Source organism: Platichthys flesus, chromosome 23, assembly GCF_949316205.1.
Source record: "Platichthys flesus chromosome 23, fPlaFle2.1, whole genome shotgun sequence".
Taxonomy (NCBI): domain Eukaryota; kingdom Metazoa; phylum Chordata; class Actinopteri; order Pleuronectiformes; family Pleuronectidae; genus Platichthys; species Platichthys flesus.
In genome coordinates, this window is record NC_084967.1 from 3,194,376 (window position 1) to 3,218,279 (window position 23,904).

General features: G+C 42.9%; 1 protein-coding gene across 2 annotated transcripts in view; it reads left to right on the plus strand.

Annotated features, from left to right (window-relative positions):
- Positions 1-22,308, plus strand: part of net1 (neuroepithelial cell transforming 1) — a 30,698-nt gene extending 8,390 nt beyond the window's left edge. Inside the window, exons 2-11 of one of the 2 annotated variants that reach the window (XM_062382891.1) lie at positions 261-324; positions 7,452-7,514; positions 18,031-18,138; positions 18,260-18,424; positions 18,892-18,954; positions 19,190-19,363; positions 19,477-19,734; positions 19,827-19,997; positions 20,263-20,449; positions 20,558-22,308. In XM_062382891.1, coding sequence (XP_062238875.1) covers positions 261-324; positions 7,452-7,514; positions 18,031-18,138; positions 18,260-18,424; positions 18,892-18,954; positions 19,190-19,363; positions 19,477-19,734; positions 19,827-19,997; positions 20,263-20,449; positions 20,558-20,988 — 1,684 coding nt within the window. In that variant the 3' untranslated portion in view covers positions 20,989-22,308. Of the gene's footprint in view, positions 1-260; positions 325-7,451; positions 7,515-14,967; positions 15,271-18,030; positions 18,139-18,259; positions 18,425-18,891; positions 18,955-19,189; positions 19,364-19,476; positions 19,735-19,826; positions 19,998-20,262; positions 20,450-20,557 lie in introns of those variants that run through there. The other variant, XM_062382892.1, reaches the window with a different exon arrangement.
- The last annotated feature ends 1,596 nt before the right edge of the window (positions 22,309-23,904 follow it).

The following is a 23,904-nucleotide window of genomic DNA, read 5'->3' on the forward strand; positions in this document are numbered from 1 at the left end:
TTCCCTGATTACACAAAGTCACTGGCTTTGCTCACTCTTTGGCTGGGACTTTGGGTCACTGGTGGTTAAAGAGATCGGGTACTTCTTGAATATTCTCATTCTGTGATTTGGTTTGGAGTCATGTTTGTTCACAGCCCAGTGAGGTGACCGCTTGAAGTGAGACTGAGGGCATTCTTCAAATGAGAATCAGCAGTCATGATGAACAGGCTCTGTACTGTACAAGGTGCTTTCTGATGCCCTTTATATTTGTTATCACACAGGTCACTGCGAAGAGGAAGCTCATTCTCCTTCCTCACCCCTGGACCACAATGGGACTTTAGTCTGGTAAGTGCAAGTCTCATATATTCCAATCGAAACAACCTACAGCAGAGAGGGGCAAAACATGTACAAGGTGGGCCATTGCCAAGCAAAAATAAATCCTATACCTATTCTATTTACTTCATATGTGATATACAGTGCAGATTTGTCTCTAGGCTGACTTCTGTCCTGTCGTGCAAACTGGGAGTGCACGTTCAACATCATAACAATGTCTATTGGCTTTAAATCTCATCAGAGTGCAGGAAATGGTATCGCTGTTCACTGTCACAGCGATGAAAGGCGGCTCCTCGTTGGCCCGGGGCTACTCTAACCCAGATAAACCTTTCAGACTGAAGGACAGATGTTTTTACTTTTTACTTATTGAGCTTTATTAAAAACTTATGAAAACTGGAACAGTTTAGACACAACTGTGACTGGTTTTGATGGTAATTAAAAATATGATCCAAGATTGTACATTTTTTATAACTCATAATAAAATTATTGTTGCTTATTGGGATGTAAAAGAGTTTAAATGGCAACCAAACGTCAGACTCACAAAGGAAAAATAGGGAAATAGTGAACAAACAGCTATTTAGTGCCTGAATGAATAATTAAGGCTTACAATAGGTAGGCCAAAAATTATTATTAACAAATTTAGAGTAAATTATTCCGTCGCAATTACAGGAGTTGTTACACATGCAGAACTGAAGTAGTTGTGTCGAATGTTGGTTGTAAACACAGTGGCGGGAAATCTGAGCTGTTTGAAGTTTTTGTGATCTACGAGTTTATTGTTGTGAGAGTTGCAACTCATCCAGAATCATGGCCTGGTTTTGTTCAAGGCTGCTGAAGATCTGGATCTGTGTTCGTATCCACAAAGCATCTTATGTTACCACTGGTGCTATTCACTGCTGTACTGAGAGCAGCCTTTAAGGAACAATGAGATAGTCCTGAGCTAACGCAAGGGGTTGACTGCACTCATGTTAGTATATAGAGTAGATGACATCATGTTTCGTGAGTGAGCTCAGTCTGTTAGTGAACATGTAAATATTCCTTTATACACAGTATGGGCAACAATTTATTTATATGTACTGATGGAAGCTGATGATTTTTAAATGTTTACTTAAGGACATGCTGAAAGAATATGGAAAAACAGAGAAATTTGGAAATTTAAATTCTGTATTGGCTGCTTGTAATTTGTAGTCTATACCTCTTTCTGTAACTACCAACTAAATTATTCCTGTTTACACGCTCAAATCAAGTGTAAGTGGGTGGTCATGTGATGAATATTCAGGTGTGATAGTATTTGTGGGGCTAAAACTGATACGGAATCTAAAAGCTTATGTTGAATTGTTTTAGTATTAAACAGCATTTTTTAGATAATAACATAGTAGTAAGGATGTAGACTAAGTCGGCCTGTTAGGAGGTTCTAGGTTCTTTTGCATAGTAAAGTAAACATCTCTTATGCTTTCCATTTCTGCTAGAAACAAGATTTCTAGTGAATATTTGCATGAAGTTGACTTCACTTAGCAGGGTAGCAAAGAGTTTTTTTAGGTGTCAAGCGATGTGAGGGCCACAGAGCCATTCACTGCGATAGAAGCTGTCCTTGTCCTAATTTTTTTAATCTTTACATTTGAAAGATCTTTTTTAATGGTTTCTACACAACACCTGGCCTCTATGCTTTGTGTAAGTAGCGTGTTTACCCCTTTCATGGACTAGGCTTTCTGTGTTACTCCTTCAGAGCTAAACTTAAGTCTGGATGTAGGAAATGCAGCCTGCTCCGATTCCAGCCCGTAACATAGGACCATAATGGCCTTCAAAGAGCTGCTGTCTCTAATACACTGGCCTGCTTGTGGTTTACAGTCAGACTTAAATGAAACAAGCATGACCGAAAACAGCATACAGATTAGACAGCGAGCAACATGAAGAGTGGGTGCGCATTCCACGGCTTTAAAGCTGCCTAAAACACAATCCATCCCTCGTCTGAAGGCAGGGAGGGAGAAATAAAAGCAATGAGAGAAGGCCAACAGCTCTTTATCTTGTGCCAGCCTGCTGTCTTTGATTTGCAGACATGGCACGCTTAGCTCTTCCACCAAAACCATGTGGACCTCATTAGGTCACCCTTTCAATCCCCCCCCCCCCCCGCTTCCAATTTATCTGTCACTTATAAATCCACCAAACAGAAAACAATAAAAGAATCTTGGAAGAGTCTTTGTCTTCCTGCCCCTCATTGCCCTACCTCCCCCTTGCCACTTTAAGCTTGAAGGTTTTGCCAGGCCTTTAAATACAGTTTTGCCAGGTCTCCAGTCTTTGAAGTGGTTAAGGGGGATTTTCTTTTTCAATGCTGCAGGGAGCGTGGCCAGGTACAGGTGGGGGTGCATTGTCCCTGAGGCGAACTTGAGCGAGCATTCCCCCCAGGCACTTGGTGCACTTCTCAGACTACATCAGGCGAGAGACCTCCAGGGGCTTTCTGTCATGGCAAGAATGTGCATCAGATTTCCAGCCCGGTGCCAAGGTGGAACAGATCAAACCAGCCTGCCGTTTGGTGGAATGCGAAGGTAATTAACAAGGGTGAGAGTCAGATTCTGAGCTTTTTTGTCTCGTCAAGCAACAAGTTCAGACGGCCAGCGATGTCAGCCTCAAGAGTGCCTCGACCGATAAGAAGCATTCCTGCTTTAATCAGATGATGTGATTTAATGTGGCTGTGGCTGAGTCACGACTGGTGTTTCACGACTGGTGTTTCACCCAAACAGTGATAATTATTGTGGGAAGGTCTTGGCCAGATCAACAGAAATTTATATTGGTACTTACACCAACACCTTGCTGATTATCTGGATATTTCAGCGTTCCACAGACGGCTGGATTTATATCAAATAACCTTTGATAACACAGAAAGCCTCTCAGGTGTTGCACTCCAGTGGATGCTCATCCATGTCAGGGAGGGAACCCAGCACAGCTGCTTCATCACTCTGCAAGTAGACCTCGCTTTGATGTTGTATTGCAGTTGTCCACTACCTTGGAGTCATGCCTCTTAATAACTGATAGCACGTGTTGAGTGAAATTAGGTTGTAGCCTGTTTTACTAGCTCTTTGTGATGTTTTACAGGCGCTCATAAACGTATCTTGCTGCAGGGTTCTGATCAGTAGAGACCCAATATCCACGTGTTTTAAGGCAAAGTGAAAGTTCAATTGTCCTCACTTTAAAGGGATAGTTAACCCAGAAATGAAAATTCACTCTTTATCTTCTCACCACTATGCAGATGGAGGGGTGGGTGAAGTGTTTGAGTCCACAAAAACACTTTAGGAGTCTCAGGGGTAAACAATGTTGCATCCAAATCCAATACAATTGAAGAAATTAGTGACCAAATATTTAGACATAATAAAACAACAGAAAAACATAACATGCCTCCACACTGCTCATGTAGGGTCATCCAAGTGTCCGCAAGCCCAGATAGTCACATTTGCCTCGAACAGGGTAATTTCCACTGTGTTTTAAGCCTAAAAGTCCACCAGAAGTGGCTATACTAGCAGACGTTATAATTTCCGATGGTCCCTGAATACACCAGAAGTTAGGCTCCTTTCTTAACACATGTTTGGGTCAGAATAAGCAGGTTGCCAGGTCATACCATGGATTTAGTTTTCTCTGAACATCTGACTATGATGTCATGGTAATATGAAGCGTGTGAATGAACGTATGGGATATTGTAGGAGTTGTGGCAGGAAACAAACCCCTCCAGCAGGCTGGTATCTAGAGGCAGAAGAGTAAAACCCCTCATTGTGTTTATCTGAAAGTGTGAGACGTGTGTGTATTGGCAGCTCTTCATCCCGGCTCTCTCTTTGTGTTTCTGTTGTGTGGACATCATTATCTCTCTCTCTCTGTGTGTGTGTGTGTGTGTGTGTGTGTGTGTGTGTGTGTGTGTGTGTGTGTGTGTGTGTGTGTGTGTGTGTGTGTGTGTGTGTGTGTGTGTGTGTGTGTGTGTGTGTGTGTGTGTGTGTGTGTGTGTGTGTGTGTGTGTGTGTGTGTGTGTGTGTGTGTGTGTGTGTGTGTGTGTGTGTGTGTGTGTGTGTGTGTTTTCACCGGCAAGTGGGGAGGTTGTGTTTGTTGACTCAGAGTATTTACGGTGTACCCAACCAACCATTTGAACAAGTTGCTGCTTGGAGTGTGTTATTCTATCTGCGAGTTGCTGACGGAGGGATTTCCAAAGGTGGGAGGACCAGGATGGCTCATTTTTTTTCTCTCCTTCTCCCCGCTGTTTCTGTTTTTGCACGGAGATTACGCTTGTGTCGTTTTTATCTCATATGTAAGACATGCGCTTAGGGCAATGTTTAACTTGGAGAGGGAGCGTTCACACTTTGCACGCACGCTCAGCAGACAATGACCTGCTGACCTGCCGAAATGTACCCAACCCATTTACTGTGGCTTTTGTGTCCCTGTTCAGACAATCACCTTCATATCCCTTACAAGGCACTCCTATATGATGGTTGTTTTTACATAAGGTTTTGTGTGTACCCCTTCCTATGTAAATATGTATGTGTTTATAAGCGTATTGCTGTCAAACTGTATTAATATATGATGAAACGTGTGTGGCAAGTAGAGAAAAAAGTTCTACTTTATTCTTGGGTTGAGACATGATGAGATTTAGCTTTTATTGAGCACTGTGAATAATAGGGCTGAACGATTTGGGGAAATAATCTAATTGTGATTTTTTTTCCTCAAAATTGCGATTGCGATTTAATATGCGATTATTTTTGTCCCCAAAAAAACATAATGAATGATTTAAATATGACCAACACAATATTAGATACATTTACTGTACAATATTCTTTCCCACATTTTTATTTAACTGCTCATTACAGCAACAAGAAAAACAAATCAGTGTGCATTTAAGTAATTTAATCAAAGTCATTGTAAGTATAAACACAAGGATTGCAAAAAAATGTTTTTATTGTAGGTGTCTTACTGCTCCCAAGTCAGTAACATTTCCAGTGTTGGGAAGGATACTTTGAAAACGTATTCCGTTACAGAATACATGCCCAACCAATTTGAGTAACGTATTGTGAATACTTGGATTACTTCCACATTGAATTAATTTCTATAAGTGTTGGAAAGCGGCGTTGTTATAGTCAGTGGAGCAGAAGCAGTTTAAGCTCTGTGTCCGCGCATGCGGTGGGCCAGCTGGATGCGCTGGAAGGGCAGCCTGCGGATCAGCAGCTCCGTAGATTCACGTTCATGTCCGGGTGGTCGTGCAGCGGTATGGAGGCGCCGGGCCTCAGCAGGAACACCCCCATGCTGAACACCTCCGTCTCGCAGATGTGCATGTAGGTGACCGGGGGGCTCTGGAGCCCCGCCGCCCCGGAGCAAGGCTTTCTTTTCCGCGGAGTGATTTTCAGGTCCGCCGCCCGGACCGCGGTCAGCAGCGGCATGAGCTCGCTCTGTGAGTCCGCCACGTCGGCCGAAGACTTTAGAACCCTGTAGTTCCAGCAGCCCAGAGCCCTACTCTCTTTCGCACGTTTTAATCGCGCACGCTGCGATTAGAAAATCGCGTTTTATCAAATCGCGATTTTATCGCAAATGCAATTAATCGTTCAGCCCTAGTGAATAACATCATGATAAGTATGCAAACACTAGGGGGATTAAAAATGTGTGGGGCTGTACAGTCTTGGTTAAGAGCCTTGACTTAATGATATGTAATGCAATGTAATAAAGAGGGAAGTAGATATATATGTATATATTAACATGTTTATCCATGTTAATCCATCAGTTTGTCAGTTAATTCCTTAGCAAGCTTTATAAGCTTTAATACTAACACTGAAACTCCTTGTGCTGTAGCTGTAGCACTGAGTCTCCCAAGTAGATGTGAAAGAGACAATCTTTTGTGATTCGCAGCTCTATTCGCAGGCTCGTATTGAGATGCAGCTTTGAACAAACCAACCTATTCATTCTTATGCAAAGTCACAACTCTACTTGTAATCAGGCAGGGGAAATATTTAACAGTGTGGAGCTGAATTTGTTGAGCAGATAGCTCTTAGATTTTTATGGTTGTGGGAAAACAAACACTAAAAGAGAGGAAATGCCGCACAACACCACAGGGCTTTAACACAAACAAACAAACATCTCCAGCCATTCATTGTCAGCCACCGCTGACCATTATATATCCAGTTTGGCCCTCTTCACCTCGCTGGTCTATCAGGTCTTGACATCCTGTGTGTCCAGCCAGAAGCATTCTCGCTTCCATGGTTAATGGAGCGCAGTAACTGACCCCAGGGTGTCCCAGCAGCCACCTCTGCTCTTCTTGGCTTTTACAACCCTCAACAGGCCAGACTACTGTTCTCACCTGCTAACTGACTCGCTGACTGACCGTCCATATGCAAGTGTTAAAGTGTCCCACTGCTTAATGAACCCTTTCCTGTTTTTGGCAGGACCTACAGCAGTGTATATTGTAGCTTTACAATAGAGCTACAGGGGAAATGAGCTTAACTCACCTGAGTTACAGGAGGATAATGGGGTGGCTGTAAATGTTTCTACGACAGTCTCATCATGGCACCCAGACAAGGATGTGTGCTACATCAGAATGGAAAGAAAACACCCTGCAGCATATAAGTTGTTCCCAAATGCAAGGGCTCACAGATTTTCTTTTAAAATTGAAATCCCAGAAGTGTCGGCATAAATGATTCCACTTCTGACATCTTGTTTATTTTGATTGTTTTCAACTTGAGAGAGCGCTCAACAATCTAACCGGCTACAATATCCTTGGGGGAGGCAGTTGCTATGTGGTAGAGCGGTTGTCCTTCAACCAGAAGGTCTGCAGTTGGAGCCCAGTCTGCAAGCTCAAATGTCCTTGGGCAAGATGCTGAACACCGAATGGCCCCTCATAGAAAAAAGGTGCTGCTAATAGATGCACAGTATGAATGTGTGTGGCAAACTGTAATGTAAAGAGCTTTGAGTGGTAATCAAGACTATCAAAAGCTCTTTATGAATACAAACCTAACCATTTACAGGTACACAGACACCTGGATCAAAAACAAACTGCATCATGTGTGATCCAGACTCACCTGCTCGTGTACGTGTTTTTGGCAGATGTGACTTCTCACGCTATGCATCGTAATCGAACCGGATGACACATGCTCATTAATGACACCACTCATGTCTTTCTACAGAAGCGGAAGCGCAGGGAGAAGGATGACAGCGATGCAGTCAGCCTCTGCAGCTTCGACTTCAAGGTAAATCACATCACCAGACCTCATGAGGCGGATAATACCCACCCATTAACACACACCAGAGTTTCTTATTCTTTCCCCCTTTCACAGTTTATTATAGTCATGATACAATTGTGTATTATGTTATGCTAACATTTTTGAAATATTGTGTTTCTGTTATGGGATTGTAGTTTGTTTAAAAGTGTTGAAGTATGATTAACAATCACATTGCAGAAAGTGAAACCAGTGTTCTTGGCCAGACATTTTACATTTTCTTGATTTGCCAAGGGCCCCGGTACTGCTTCTTAAACCCCTGGTGGTCAGTTGACCCCACTTAAAAACCAGTAAATAGGATCCACGCATCTCCTCCTTTATATGTCTGATCACACTCTTTACATTACACCCGTTCAGTTTTATAAACATCAGATAATAAGTTAAAAGCGTACGTTGATGTTTAAAAAACACCCACTCAAATAGAAGCAATACAACAGAAATTACATTTAAAACCGGCCTTAACATGTTAGCTTGGCATATTGATAACAGGCCAGCAAAACCAAAGAAAGAAACAGAGAAAACAACAACTGCTGGCTTCTTACAGAGGATCTCAATTGAATGTAACCTAGAGCTTCAGTCTTACGTTCTCACCCTCTGATGCTTTGGAATTGTTAGTCACTGTGACACACAACTTCACTTTTGAAATAACAGGGAGGTGCCGTATGTTGTCTGCACTTCGAAATAAACAACATGTTGTGATTCAGCTATGATCTTCGGTCCCCTGGTCTGGACCAACTGAGTGATACACCTATTCATATGCAGACTTGCAAGGCCAAGTCATTATAAACAAAGTTAAATCAAATCAAAAGTAGTATGTGACTCAGAGAGTACCACTCCCTTCAGGAAACCACATTTCTATTCACTAGATCAGGATTTTTATTTAGAATTGCACACACTTTCAGTCCTTAAAAATGCCTGATTTTCTTCATCAAGGTCCATGAATTATTCTCTTAAATTAGTCTGTTTATGGTGTCGTGCAGAAACATTCGGTGATGAAAGAAACATTAAGCTGCCTCACTGAAAGACAGAGTCCATATCTGATCTCTTGCTAAAGGCGGAGGTTCTGTTTCTCCTGTTTATTCAGAGAATATCATCAACATGACCGAGTTTTTCTTTGGAAGACATCTAAATAAAACCCGTGTTTTGTACGGTCTGCTGTTAGTTACGCAAAAGCAGGTAGCTGGATTCAGAGATCTGACAGACAACCAAACCCGGGGTGGGAAATATATCCCTCGTTATGTGTGTGGGCGTTAAATGAGCACACCTACACGTTTGTGTACATAGTCTGTCAGTGCTTTAGAACTAACTTGGCCTCAGGCATGTTTCATTTGCCTTCCAGACATGGGAGATTTCCAAATGGATTGCTTGTTTATACAGAAATGGTTCAAAGTTTTTTGGTGTTTATGTCAGATCAGAATTTTTTGATTCTTGTGTCTTGTTTGACATATTTTTGTACAAAAGTCCTCTTATACCGAGACAAGCATTAAAGAACAGTTTACAATCAAGCAGCCGCCTCCATCCATCCACGCTGGTTGTTTTGGTCCTCCACCCACAGAAGAGAGATTAGCAGAGACTTTCAGCCTGGATTTCTGGAACCAGTCAGATCAGTTGCAGTGATTTAGATAAACAAAATTCAAACTGTTTTTTTGTGTGTTTTATTTTTCTAATTGAGCTGCTTCCAGTGCAGTCAAATCCCTGCACACTGTGGGGCATACATACAGAGACATCTGTTGTGGAAATCCCTTGTTAAACATATGGCTGCTGCTGGTACATTCACTGCTGCCCTTTGGCTCTCACTCCAAATGGAGCTGTTGAGTAAAATCTGAGTTACGAGGAATGGTCTGAGAAAGTGGCTCTCAGCACACTGTTGGATTTTTTGGGTTTTAAATAACATCCGACGCCCATTTCTTGGATTCACAGCTTTTTTTAAGCTACAACTGTTTGTCTATTAATAAATTTGTCCAACAAACAATTAATCAGTAGCTATTTTAGTAATGAATGCTTTATTTCAGTCAGGTTATTAAGCAGAAATGTAGAATATTTGATACATTTCTCAAATATCAGTGAACTGAATCTTCGGATTAAGTGATCAATGGATTAGAAAACAGGAATTACAAAAGAAATACAGCCGCTCATTTGGTTGAATGTTCAGTTGCCACAGTTCTTCCTGTAAAATCTCTGGTCCTAACCTAATTTTGGACTTTAATTTGATTGGATCATGGGCTGTATTGAAGTGAAAATCCATTGCAAACTGTTAAGAGAGACACATGAACTAGAAAACATGGTGACAAACCCTTGACAGCAAGAAGAAGCACACTTTTGTTGTACATTGCTAAACTATATCAAAATAAAGAACCCAAGTTTAAGCGACCACTTTACATGAACAGAGCCCAGGACAGAAAATAAACAGTGCATACATATACTGCACATAAAACAAGCAGGGGCAGGTGACGTGATTTGCGTCAAAGAATCCACATGCACAGGCTTGTCAGATGTTCCCTTTGTGTCATATTTATAAACGCACTCAGACCTTTTAAAGAGGTGTGTTGATTTTATATCAGCATAGTGATACAGTGTTTTATAGGATAAATGAAATAAAGAAAAAAAAATTAAGAAACTGTTAATAGAAAAAGTGACCGGATGGGAATGTGCAACATTACCCAAAGTGGCCTTATACCTCCAGATATATTAAAGTCATATCTACCATAGAATAAGGCTTGTGAAAAACTACCTCTGATGAAAATCAAACGTATGATGCATCATATCAGACAACATTTCTCTTGAGCTCGTCACACCAGCTTCACATCATGTATTTCCATGCAGGCGGTCTAGCCCCCTCATTGGGTTGGAAGATGGCTCCGCCCTGCACATGCCTCGTCCTGCCCTCAGCTCATGTCTAGGTGCCCTGATACTTCCAACACAAATTTTCACCACAATAAGATCTTCAGTGTCAATGACGCATGTGGTGTTTAGAGTTTGATCACCTGAGTAGTAACTCGGGCCCGAATTCCCTGAAGATCTCTGTGCTTGTGTTTAGATGAAAACACTGCAGGTACATGTTAAAGGAATATACACGTAGAGTTTTGGGCCTTACTACACAACGTGCCTGTGTGAATTGTCCAGCTGTTGCTGTGTCACAGTCGGTGACATATGACTTGATTTTAACATGGTAAATGGTGTTTACCTGTTTGCGTCTCTACAGGCTGAAGCTCTATCAGTATATCAGATTGTTCCATCCACAAAGCGTTGGTGGGGGTTTCACTGAGTCTTAGTTACCTGCCTGTGTTTTCTAGCAACCAGGGCTGTTCTGGGTGTGAACACTGACAAAACAAAACGTCAAGAAGAGAAACTAAAACTGTTGAGTAATCCAAGGATGGTTTGATAACTGTGGTTTTCATTGTTTCTGCGGGCTGTTGTAGTTTCATCACAGTTTACATCGTCTGCATATCCTTATCTTTATTTAATTATAGACACAGGGGAGTGGAGGTATTTATATGTCCCTGCAGATAAACCAACTCCTTTATCCTGTGGCAGAGTTTTTGTTAAATTCAAGTTTTTATAGACTCCATCTTGTAATTCCTTTATAAGTACAGATTCCTTTAATATAAGAGAGGGCACGAAGGCATGTAAACAAATGTAATCAAAACAGCGTCTTATTTGGTTTGACCGAGGAACACTCGTTTTCTATCACTTCCTCTTACAGGTAGAAAGAATGGTTTTAAACCCTTTGAGATTGATCCTGTGTATTTATGTGTGACTGTCAAACTTGAAGCTATGGATGGATATGTTGCAGCCACTGATTAGTGTTTGTGCCGCCAATAGCACTGAATAGCTTTAAACAGTAACAAGCAGCTCAACATGGAAAGTCATAAGGACAGCCTGCTCTCTGTTGTCGATAACCACCACCTTCACCTACGCCCGCAGATTTAAACCATATGTCCCTGTGCACCAGCTAAAATAATATGTACGCATTGCAGCTCTTTCAACAGTCTGTGTGTGGCCATCGTTTCTGTAAGAGGCACTTCACAGTGTGTGGATGACTAAAGATGTCACTTTCATTGCAGACAGATGAAACCAGTCGTGATACATACTCCATGTCTGAAACAGGGTTTAGACAGCGCTCCCGTCAATCATCAAAAATCGGATGAGGGAATGTTATCGGTCTCTCCCTCCGGCAGACTTCCACACTCCTTGGGAACCTATTATTACAAGTAACTCTGTGAAGTTGTCCACATGCAGTCTCACTTAGAAAGCGTTCCAATATGGGAAATGTTGCTAAAGTGACAGATCTGACAGGTCAATCGTTGTGACCTTGAAAGATGGAAAATTCCCTGTTTTACTCCCTATTTTCTGATCATGCTGACTTTGATCAGCAGAGGGCGGCATTACCTCCACCGTCCCCATGTTTTTATAGTTGGTCACTACTCTGCAGACTTTCTTTGCCCAGGGTTGCCTGCTCAGTGTCTTCCCCAAAGCTGTAATTAGGATCTGTGTGTCGTGCTCTCACTGCTGCTGATGTGGATGTTAAGTTGAGCTTAGCCCCTCAGGCCTCAGAGCTAAGTCTGTTCCTGGCACGGCAAAGGTTAGACAACGGTGAAACTCCGCCGCTCACTGCATTACTCATCCTCCCTCCTCACTCTGCTCTTGCATTGTCAAGTACTTGTGCGTGCGTTTCTGTGTGTTCAGGAGTGTAAATCATGGCTGCACTCCAGCTGCAGCTCACAGTGACTAGGGGGCGAACACGCCAGGCAAGCCTAGCCACGTTACGCTGTAGTTTTTATAGTGGCTGGGCCAGATGTACAGCTGATTCAGCGCTAGGTCTCCCCATAGTGTGACTAACAGCATGGCTGCCCGGTGTCTTCTCGATGTAAGGACAGACTAAACACAGACAGATTAATTTTTAATTAAATCCTCTGACTCCTCAGTCTGCATAGTTGTACACTCTGCTGTTCTTTTTCGCCCCTTTGTGTGGCTGATGCTGAAGCCACAGTATTCCACTTTGTTTTGAATCCTAATGCGTGTACTCCAGACTCCGTGTGCTGTTGGTCTGCAGCAGATGAGCTTTCCAGACCACTCAGTCAACAAAACTAAAGAACAAGGTGTCAACATCCATACATCTCAAACAGCATCTGTGTTTTGTCACCACGCACACACACAGCACCAGCATGAGGCCTGTGTCCTTTTTCACACCTCCATGTTGACCCAGGAGGATGAACTGGAGTCATGAACGGGCTTGTCCATTTGCCCAAAACACATTCACACACATTGAGACACACATTCACCTCTCCGGCAGACCAGGGCTAACACCTCCACTTTTTTGCTCGGGATTTGTGCAGCAGCTGCATGGGTGTGTATGCGTCAGGTGTGGTTTCCATCAACCCATCTGCTGGAGTCGTCTCTGTTGTGCAAACATGCACAAAGACATGCCAAAGGTCTGACTTGGGCTTCAGTTTGGACCTTTGTGTTTACTGAAATTGCCAAACTTGCGGCCCCCCCTTATTAGGCCAATCAACAAATGGTTGTTATTCGCACCCTACCCCCCAATATACAGGTTTCACTTTAAACAACTGTCTGAACTGTGCCCCTACTATTGATATTCTAATTGATCACCTCCCCCATTTCAGCTGAAGATACTGATAAGGACGGTTGAAAGAAAAGAGCTTTTCCCTACAGAAACTGCTTTAAATAGCTAACAAGAAATGCCAAAATAAAATGACTTTGTAAATTACTAATTTAAAATATGTCAACCAGAATTAGTAATTTAGTTACAAACATTGTAGGACCAGGTACCAGTCATTGTAGAACTTGAAACAAAATAATCTCTCAATTGTGTTTGGGATGCAATGTTAATAATACATGATGGTTTTAGTGATTCACATTAGTCTAATAAAATCTGAAATGTTGCAGCATTGAATTTACCCTAGAGCATGTGCAGGTCTTTTTAATTTATAAATAGGTAATTTGACTGTCATTGTGACGACAGATTACTATTGATCGTAAACTTTGCAATGTTCATTCTGTCGGAGCAAACCATTGGTTTACCCTTACACTTAAGTATTACATGTTTCTAATTATTACTTACTGGTGACTATTTTTGACTCTTGATGTTGTATTATAGCAAATTTCCCCTCGGTGGGACTAATAAAGGATTATCTTATCTCATCTAACGATCACAGTAATGTAGGAATATAAAGTCATAATTGAATCTTTGATTGAACTTCATTGACATGTTGACAGTTTCCTTAAATCAGTCAATTCAGTAATTCATAGATAAACTTTTCTAAAACTCTAAGTAACAAACAATGCTGTCAACCTTACGTCTATATTGACATTTTAATACGATTGAATTCTTTAGCGAATACTTATTTATATTTCCTGCCTTTTAATTATTTATTTTGGCTTATCTGCCATCCAAAGTCTAACATCACTCAATTCATAGTGATTTTAAAGAAAAATAAATTAAAACATCACAATACATCATTGTTAGATGGTAGAGTATTGAATCAGCTTTGGACCCATTCATGAGCCAGCCTGCTTCCCACTGAGAGCAGAGACTTCGGGCTGTTGCGTAGTTTCAAACACGCTACTGATAAAAACAAGAATTGCACTGATCATAACACTGAATATTACACTGATTATTTCGGGTTCAGTGTAATATTTTTCAATATTAACCAGTGGCTGTTCACCAAAAGCTGGGCAGATAAACCCCATAGCAGCTTTAACTCAGATCATTGTAATGTTTTGAATTGTACTAGTTAAGCTGGAACCAAAAATATTTAGCATTTTGTCTAAATAAAGGATTTATATAATATTCTCTTATCTATATTAATATTCTTTAACTATAACCATTTCCAGGTAAATTTGTATAATAGTGCTATTTGGTATTTGCTCTTCCTCCCTCCTTAAATAGTTAAATCTCATTGTTCAATTGCAGCATCAGTAGCATATATTCATTTCTAAATGTGAGGCATTATTGTCAGTACTATCACTGTCATATGTTTATCTAAAAACAAGTATCTGGCAAAAAAGAACTTAGTACATTATTACAAATATCAGAATGCATACAGAACTCACTAATTCTTTGGCTGGCTTTACTGCAGGTAAGTTTCCTGAAGGAAAAAAACCTGTATTATGTTAGACAAGGTTCATTTCTTTTGCGACTTTTCTTGGACCTCATCTGAGTTTATTGTGTCAACTCTGTAATACGGAACTTTACCTCTGGTCTTAGTATTTCTCACTACTCTTTTCAGAGTAGTGGCTGGATCAACACAGCGTACAGGCAGCTTGTGCTCACTTCCAAGCAAAACCCATGCAGTCCCGCCTCATGTGCAGCCCCAGGGGCTGAGCGGAGGCTCCTCCCTGTCTGACTTTCTGGTATAAAGCCCTCTCCCCCTCAGTAGACCTCAGACCAAAGTTTAGAAAGTGTGTGTGCATGTGTGTGTGAGGGGAGCTTACAGAAAGCTTTATCCCCTGAGGAAAGAAGAAAACGACGAATAGGAGAAAAGCTTATTTATTTAAGGGTTTTTCCGCTCACACAACCCTTGATTTTCATCACCTTTTTTCTCTAATGTGGATTAATTGGAGCTGACCTCGCTAGGATTAAGAAAAGGATATTGTGTTTTTACTGAAAGCTATGGTGGCTTACGATGAACTGGGTAGCTTGGTGCCTATCAAACGGACTCTGCAAACGATAGACTACCAGAACCAAGCCAACAAAGACTTAGAGGTGAGTTTCCGCAAGAAAAATGCACATGATGGTGGTGGTAGTGGCTGGTACTTCCACTTTGCTCAGCTGCTACCGGTGTCTCAGCAGAAACTGTTTGACTGGAGTTCATTTAGATGAAGTCATATCTTTGTGTCATGTGTCAGAATGTGAGTAAATCAGTGCCTAGCCTTGTTTTTATCTAAGTTGGGTGTGCTGTGTGTGTTCTGAGACTTTGAACTTTGTTCTTAGGCACTTAAAACTCTGCATGAGATACTACCTAATCTGGAAAAGTTAATCATTGGATCACATTGTACCTGAAGGAAGCTGTAAACAGTGAACAGCCTCCACCCCAGGAGGCTGCTCAGCCCTGGTGCAATACGCAGAGATCAGGTTGTGTCTGCAGACTTCAGGTATTGCAAAGAGCAAAGCCACAGGGGGTGAATTCTCAGTCAACAACCTTGCTTCCATTTAACTTAGTCCCGTCTAGAAATACGTTTCTTTTGACCTCTGACTCTGAAGTCAGAGGTCTTTGATGTGAATTCAGCTCAGCGGCCTGAGAGCATTCCTTCAGCTATTAAAGGGACCAAGGTGTTGAAACCCAGGTGTGGCCTCTGTACTGAGAGAACTCACTTCAGCTGCTGCCTTCCCCTTTTGAGATCTGCATGGTTCCCTTTCGGAAGACGATTTGGGATGCTGTGGCTTCATTGACAGTAAACCACACAAAGGGGGAAGTCTGTGGTCAATGCATGAAATAAGTCTTGTTTTCACAGAAATTGCACAATTGACACACTTTTTAGCCTTGTGCAAGGTTTTCTCTCCCTCTCCGTGTGATGACCTCAACTCTATCATTAACGGTCAGGCTGTTCTGTTCTTAGCTCAAGCTGTGCTTTAATCACAGGGACACATCTGGGGGGGTTAAGCTCATAGCATACATTAGGTTACATCAAAGAGAAAGCACAGGATGATGTTTAGGAAGTTGCTATCTTAGATGAAGAGTTAAAGGAGCACACATGTGCATTTCTAGAGGGTCATTGTTCCACTGATAAAAGTAACCCAAAGCAGCAGCTCAAACCCCGGCTCCATCTGTTTTTTTTTTTAAAGTTCGTTAGACGCACTGTAATTCCTGGGTCAAACTGCCAGGAATAGCAACTTTCCCTGTCTGCACTGTTTCACTTTACAACTGATTCACAATGAGAGGTTTAGTGGCCTTTTGTTATTCTGGGGCCAGTCTCAAACAGACAGGAAGCGCATAATGGCCAACACACTTTTCCAGTATTGACTTTAGGACCCGTCACCCTCCTCCAACTTTTTTTTTTACTTGTTTTCTTTGTCTACAGATATTAAAAGGTCATAGACTAGAGTCAGGCAAACCTGATTTCCAAGGACGAATACAAAAATTCTGGCCTTCCATGTATGTCAGTCAAAGCTGTCTTTTTGATGGCCCCGCCACTAGAGGGCTTGTTGTGCTCTCTGGGGTGTCTGGCTGTTCCTATCTGATCTAATGTGGAGACCCGGGCCAGGCCACAGCACACTGGGACTCAACCGCAGCTTCACCAGCACTAAGGCCACGCCAGAATTAAGTGCATCTGTTCCACAGCTGTGTCTGCAGGGCCTCAATGACTGCTCTGTTTCCCAGATCCGCTGAGCCAAGGCAAAATCTCATTTGGCCTGAGTCAGTAGAAGCAAGCAACTTCTGGAGTGCTGCACTCAATTTCAAAGAGCGGTGCTTCATTAGTGTGTAGTTTGTGAAAAAAGTAAACTGTTCTGTGGGGAGTGCAAACTCTGGTGATGCCAATTATGGTTGTGGCTGTCTCATCCTCTCCTGTCTTTGAAGAGGCTCAGTGGGCCAGTATCATTACCTCAGATCTGCAGCTCTTTGACTCCTGTAGTCTGTTGTTGTTGGCACGAGGCCAAGTACTTCTCCCAAGCTCAGGGCTTGCTGAGGTGGGAGTGGGGGGGGGTGGGGGGGGGGGTCACCTGGTCCAGGTGTAGTGCTGCTCTCACGCAAAGCTCTGTGAAGACGCTTGTCTCGACTTGCTATCAACACCGCTGTGCACCCCCTGCAACGCCACACTATGAAAACACTTGAGAAAGGAAAGATTCTCTGTCTGCTGCCCCCCAACACCCCCCCCTCCCCCTCCAACCTCACACGGCTGGTCTGTTCTACTGAACAGCTCTGACAACACTGCCATTCTCTCACGTACCACTTTATCTTCCTGGGAAAGGTAGTTAAAGAGTTAGAGCAATCACCAGGCATTTATCTTATTCTGTTTGAATGATGGAAAAGTTCAATTCTCAAGTGAGACTGTAGCTGTTGTAAGACCAGATAGTAGCAGTGCGTGCGTGTGTGGGGAGGGGGGTGTTCAACAGCTGAGAGCTGGGTCTCGTGCATTCTTAGCATTCCACCAGACCCCCTTCCCCTCCAGATCAGCAGTCAGTGAGGGTCTTTGTGCTCAGTGGGCTGTACTGGCTCAAGACACTTCACATGATGGAGCCAACAGCTGCTGGAGATGCTTCCTCCGACTCAGTGTCTGCTGGTCCGCCAGTCTGTCTGGTTGCTGCTCAACCTCCACCCAAAGAAGCGTGTAAAGCCAATTATCATTATTAATGACTTGATGTGCTCTGTCACAAGGGAGTCACTAGAGAGCGAATGGGCTTACTGCTGAGGCATCGGTGAAAATGTCACACTAAGCATTACTAGACAATTATTTTCTTTCATTGACGCAAGCTACGATAAAATGCCTGACTAATCTCTCCTTCCATTTTCTCTTGCTTCTGCAGGAACCCAGCAACAAGCGTGTCCGACCTCTCGGCAGGGTGACGTCGCTAGCCAACCTCATCTCTCCGGGGAAGCATGGGGCCGTCCGGCGCTTCGGCCAAACCATCCAGGTAATTCACCATGACCCTGTGCCTACGGACACCCCAATGCTGTTTTTACGTGTCGTACCAAACAACATGGTTTCCATTTGCAACGTGCCTGACATATGAGCACCCTCTTTTCCATCTGCAGGCCTCATTCCGAGGTGATGGCAAGTCGCCGGGTGTGCCCCAGAAGCCTTGCAGCAAGGCAGCTGCCCCCACACCGCCTAAGAGGAGGAACAGCACGCTGTGGTCAGAGACACTAGACGTCCACCAGAAGGGAACCTTGTCAACAAAAGAAATCAAGCGGCAGGAGGTGAGAATCAGCTCAAATACAGTTAATTACAGTGGAAATGGTAGAACGTGGTTAGGAAGCCAAAGGGAAAAGTGTATTTGTAGCCAGGCAAGTATGGTAAGTCAGAAATCCAGACAGCAGTAAAATACTACCTAATTTATAAACTGGTTTCACAAATCCCTGCAGTATTTGTGTCAACTAGTCTAAATGGGGTCAAAAGCAGTCCAGGGACCATTTCCCAGTCCCCATCCACTCCAGCCCCCATTTGTCCTGCACATGCCAGATATCTTAGCCAACTGTCAGTCTTTGCACAGTTTTGTACACAGTGAGCAAGGAGAGGTAGAGAGCAGCCTGAGATTCAAAGTTGACCCCAGTCATTTGGCACCACTGCAGTTTTAGATTCAGTCTAATCACTGTCTTTAGCAATCATCTAACATCCTGATTCATGTGTTTTGCTAAGAAGGTGTCTTTCTTATCCTCTTCCTTAGGCCATACATGAGCTGTCTCGTGGTGAACAGGACCTGATTGAGGACCTCCAGCTCGCACGCAAGGTTTGTACTTTTAAACCTCCGAGGCATAGGGAGTACTTATAAAGCAAGCAGATTAAATTAAAGTCTGGCAGGCCTTCCACACAGCCAAGCCAGGAACTATAAAAAGACAAGACTTATTCCTCTGTCTTTTTGTTGTACCCTTAAAACTCTTCACTGAGCTATTCATAGCATCCCCCGCCTCTTGGCCTGCTGGGATATTGTTATTTGACAATTTTGGTTCTGCTCCCACCAACAGGCATACCATGACCCAATGCTGAAGCTCTCCATCATGTCTGAGGAGGAGCTCACTCACATCTTCGGCCACCTAGATGCCTACATCCCACTGCATGAGGACCTGCTGTCCCACCTCGCCAAAGCAACAGGGCCAGACGGAACTGTGGGCCAGATCGGACAGATTTTCATTAACTGGGTAAGTGTTTGTTTCACTGAGTCATTGGTTCCTTGATGATTCTGTTGATATTCTGGTTTTCAAATAAAGCCAGCATTTAGTTAATGTTCCCCCCCCCCCACTTTCCTCTGCAGCTGCCCAGGCTAAATGCCTACAAAGACTACTGCAGCAATCAGCTGGCAGCCAAGGCGCTGCTGGACCAGAAGAAGCAGGACAGACGAGTGCAGGACTTCCTGCAGCGTTGCCTAGAGTCACCGTTCAGCAGGAAGCTGGACCTGTGGAGCTTCCTGGACATTCCACGCTCCCGCCTGGTCAAGTACCCACTGCTGCTCAAAGAGATACTGAGACACACTCCACCAGAGCATCCAGATGTCGGCAGTCTCGAGGAAGCTGTAAGTAAACATCAAAAAGGAACCAATGTTATCCTTTGACATCTTCTCAAATGTGTTGCAAGTTAATCATTTGATTCCTCTTTTTTTCTCAGATCACAATCATTCAGGGCGTTCTATCTGACATCAACATGAAGAAAGGAGAGTCTGAGTGCCAGTACTACATCGACAAGCTGGAATATCTGGATGACAGACAGAAGGACCCTCGCATCGAGCACTGCAAGAGTCTGCTGTGTCATGGGGAGCTGCGTAACAAGAGCGGCACGGTGAGCAAATCAAACACACATACTTCCCTCTCGACAACCCATTGCTCATTTGGCTGCCTCTTCACACATAAACACAAGCTTCACACCCTGTATAAAGTAATCAAGCTGTAACTGCTTACACTGCTGAAACCCCCAACCATCTTTGATCTAACCATGCAAGCATGAGCTTTGATAACATCTTCCAGAAAACTGTGCTTGTGGTTTTGAGAAATATCACTGTTCTGGTTTAGATATTTATTCGGTTTGTTCTTGTCTGTCTTCCCAGAAGCTGCACGTGTTCCTGTTTACTGAGCTGCTGATTCTCACCAGACCCGTCACCAGGAACGAGCGCCAGTGTTTCCAGGTTTACAGACAACCGATCCCAGTTCAGGACCTGGTGCTGGAGGACCTGCAGGACGGAGACGTCAGAATGGGCGGGTCCTTCAGAGGCGCTTTCAGCAACGCAGACAAAGGTAAGGCTTGTGTCCAACATTGAAGTATTTGTGGCTGCTGCTGTAGTTTTCTGTTTCCTGTTAAATATATCAAACAACTAATTCCATATTTTTCCATTTCTTTAACAGCCAAAAACATTTTCCGAGTGCGCTCTCAAGACCCGAGCCAGGCGCAGTCCCACACGCTTCAAGTCAACGACGTCTTCCACAAGCAGCAGTGGCTCAACTGCCTCCGCAGCGCCATCTCCGTCCACCGGCCCGTCAACGAGCCCACCACACCCAGCCCGCCGCCCATGAGTGCCGCCCGCTCCAGGCGCCGCCCCTCCTCCGTTTCGGCCATCGTCCACATGGAGGAAGCAGACGAGAACTGCCTGCAGCCGACTTCTCAGTCAGCCCCCTGCTCGCCATGCACCAACACAACCCCCAGCCCCACCCCTTCATCTTGCTCCTCCTCTTCATCATCAACGTCTTCGTTGTCCCCACTTACCTCGTCACTCAAAACCAAAAAGGACAAGAAGTCTCTATGTTCTTTAGGGAAGAGAAAAGAGACAATGGTTTAATCTCCAGTTGTCAGGAGACAATGGACTCCTTGGCGGACATTGACTTTTCTGTACATATCTGTTAAATAACAGCGCAGAGAAGCGTGGGACTTGTATTTATGTGCGTGTGTGTGTATTATTACAACAGTGTTCTGTGTTACTGTCCTCTTTGGCAGCTATTTACCTCACCCCTGCTTCCAAGTGCGTCCCACAGAGACACAGTACTCTGCGGAGACGTGCATGGATTCCAACAGCTTTAATAAGGGAAGCACAACAAGAAGCAAGCAAACATTTCACACATGAATCTGTGTGTCATGAGTGGGTTTCTTGAAGATAGAGGTGGTGCATCAAATCCTGTTTACTATTAATTTGATATTTAAACATTATTTTAGACAGTTTATGGGGAGTTAATGAAAGTTTTACATTTTTATATTCTAAAATTAATTTTAGTATTATTATTTTTTTTAGATATCATAAAGCAGCACTGTTTTAGCTTTTAGGTGAAGTTATTTGAAAAATTTGAGCATGTTTATGAGGCAAGAAAAGAAGAGAATCCCCAAATAGAAGAGATGTACTACACAAAGCTACACCTTTCTCTGTAAAAGTCTGATTTTTTTAGATTAACGAGAGGATCTTATTTTTTTATACATTCCTTAAATGACAGATGTTTGGACCCAAACACTTTTTATTTTTTCATATACTGTAGTCAGAGGCATTAACTTAAATCCCTAACATGTGAGATTTCATTTTCTCACTGTTAGAACAAAGACGACACTATGATTAACATAATAATCATCAGATGTTGACATCATGTCAGACATGAGAGCAGGAGTTATCGAATTCAATTTTTGAACTGAGCCATGTTGGTTTTTGAAGAAAAAGCTGACTTTTCAGAATGAAACTTTTCAGTGTAGCATCTTGCATGGAGCTGTTGGTTGTGGGCACCGCTCCCACCTGTTGAGGCAGTAATGATGTATGAACCTGTCGTGAGGGACGGGACGGGTAAATGTGTAAAGGACTTGCCAAAGAAAGTAGAGGAATGTTGACTGAAGGCTGAAGAGATGAAGTAAAGACCAGAAGGATAAAGTTATGTTTAGTAAGAAGAAAGATCTGTAAGAGCAAGATGTTTCAATCCAGTGATATCTTGCTCTTCGATGATAGAAGGTAGAACTTGAAAGGAAAAAGAAAGTAGAGGAAGAGATATGGAAAAAGAAGGTTTTTGTATGTGCACAAGATGTTGTCAATGAGATGGAACAAAAAGAAAGAAAGAAGGCAATTTGTTTGCCTCAAACTGTATTTAATAAAAGAACAATAAAAGTCTGTGTAAGATTTGCTTCTGAACCTTTGCATTCGTGTCTTCTTCGCTCTGACCTCACCTTTTGAGAAATGCAGAGCCCGGACTGAGGGGTCAAAGGAGGTACCCATTGATGTATGACTGCTAAACTCTTAACTAAACAGTCATGGGCGCCAAGAGAAACATTTGCAATGTTAGAATTAGTCAGGATTAGCTTTTTTATATCAAACAGTGACATCCCTGCCTGGTCCCTCCAGGATTATATAACTTATTGTTGATAAAATGTCTATTGGAGGAAAGGCCTCATGATTTCCATTAGGAAATACTATACACATGGTTCCCAAGAGCCTGTGAAACATTTGAACAAACAGATCTGAGCTGAAAGAGGTTCACTCTTCATACTGGACTGTAGTTTGATTATGATGCAAGAAGAATAAAGTGATTACCGGACAGAAAGTTTACTGACAGAGGCTCTTTTCAGCGAGCGAGCAGTTTAAAATCAACACATTAAGTATTTTGTCGTAGTGCAGCAGATTTTCTTTCTCTTTAATTTGTCTGCCGGGCAGAACCCAGCTCCAATCGTATTAAGTGTGTTAGTCTGAGAGCATTCTCCAAACATTGGCTCATGCTCCCCACACAGTCAGGCAACTTTAATAGAAGTTGAACGTGTACCAGGGTTACACATAGAGCAATGAATGTATCGCAGCCTGTGACACACATCAGACACCAGCGAGTGTGAGCGGTGGATAAAAGTTCTTACAATCGAAGCCACTGTACTTTACATAATTTAATGGCAGTTATAGTTCTAATTTCTGCTCCAACCTTGTCAAGGCCTTTAAACTTTTACGATCATTTTTTTTTCAGGAGAGTCCAAGTCAATCCCTGTTTATTACAACTTTGTGGTTGTTAAAACGCTCACCGTTTCAGAGATCTGGGAACATGCTGACTCGGCCACAACAAAGTGACCTAGGACACGAACCACAAGCAGTCAGACAATCAGTCCGGTCGTAGAGTGGTTCCTTAAACCGCTTGATTTGGAGGTGAATCTCGAAGCTAGCGCAACAGAACTGTGGGTGATAATTTATCAAGGCTAGTAAAGTATTGGCTGACTCTTAAATTTGGAAAAACTTCAAAATCTTCCGATGAGTTCTAATCCCAATGGTGGCGGCTGATGGACTTTTGGAATATCCTTCTCACATCATGCCTGCCTACACTGGGTCCACACCTGATGCCCATCCACAACACGGCCAGTCTGTGATTAGACTGTGTCAGCGTGGTGTTATGTATAGGTTGTGACTTTTAGACCAACCACAGGGGCCTTCAATAATGAGATGTATCGGCCTGGATGTTGCCTTTTTTGTTCCTGTGTTTTGTTTGTGTTCATTTGTACCATTATTCTCATTATTTCCCTTCATTAGTATCCTTATTTGCTCCTCTACTCCTGTGATCCAGTCTGAAGGGGGAGGTGGGTACAGATTTCCCCCTCGATAAACTGGAGATAGAAATGTTGTCTCTTTACTTGTACGATGTTAAGCCATTCTGCCTAAACTAAATATTGAATCCTCAAAATGCAGCAACAGGAGCAGGCCAGCTAACAGTTTATCTTGATTAACCACCATTTTTGGACAATATACATGCCACAA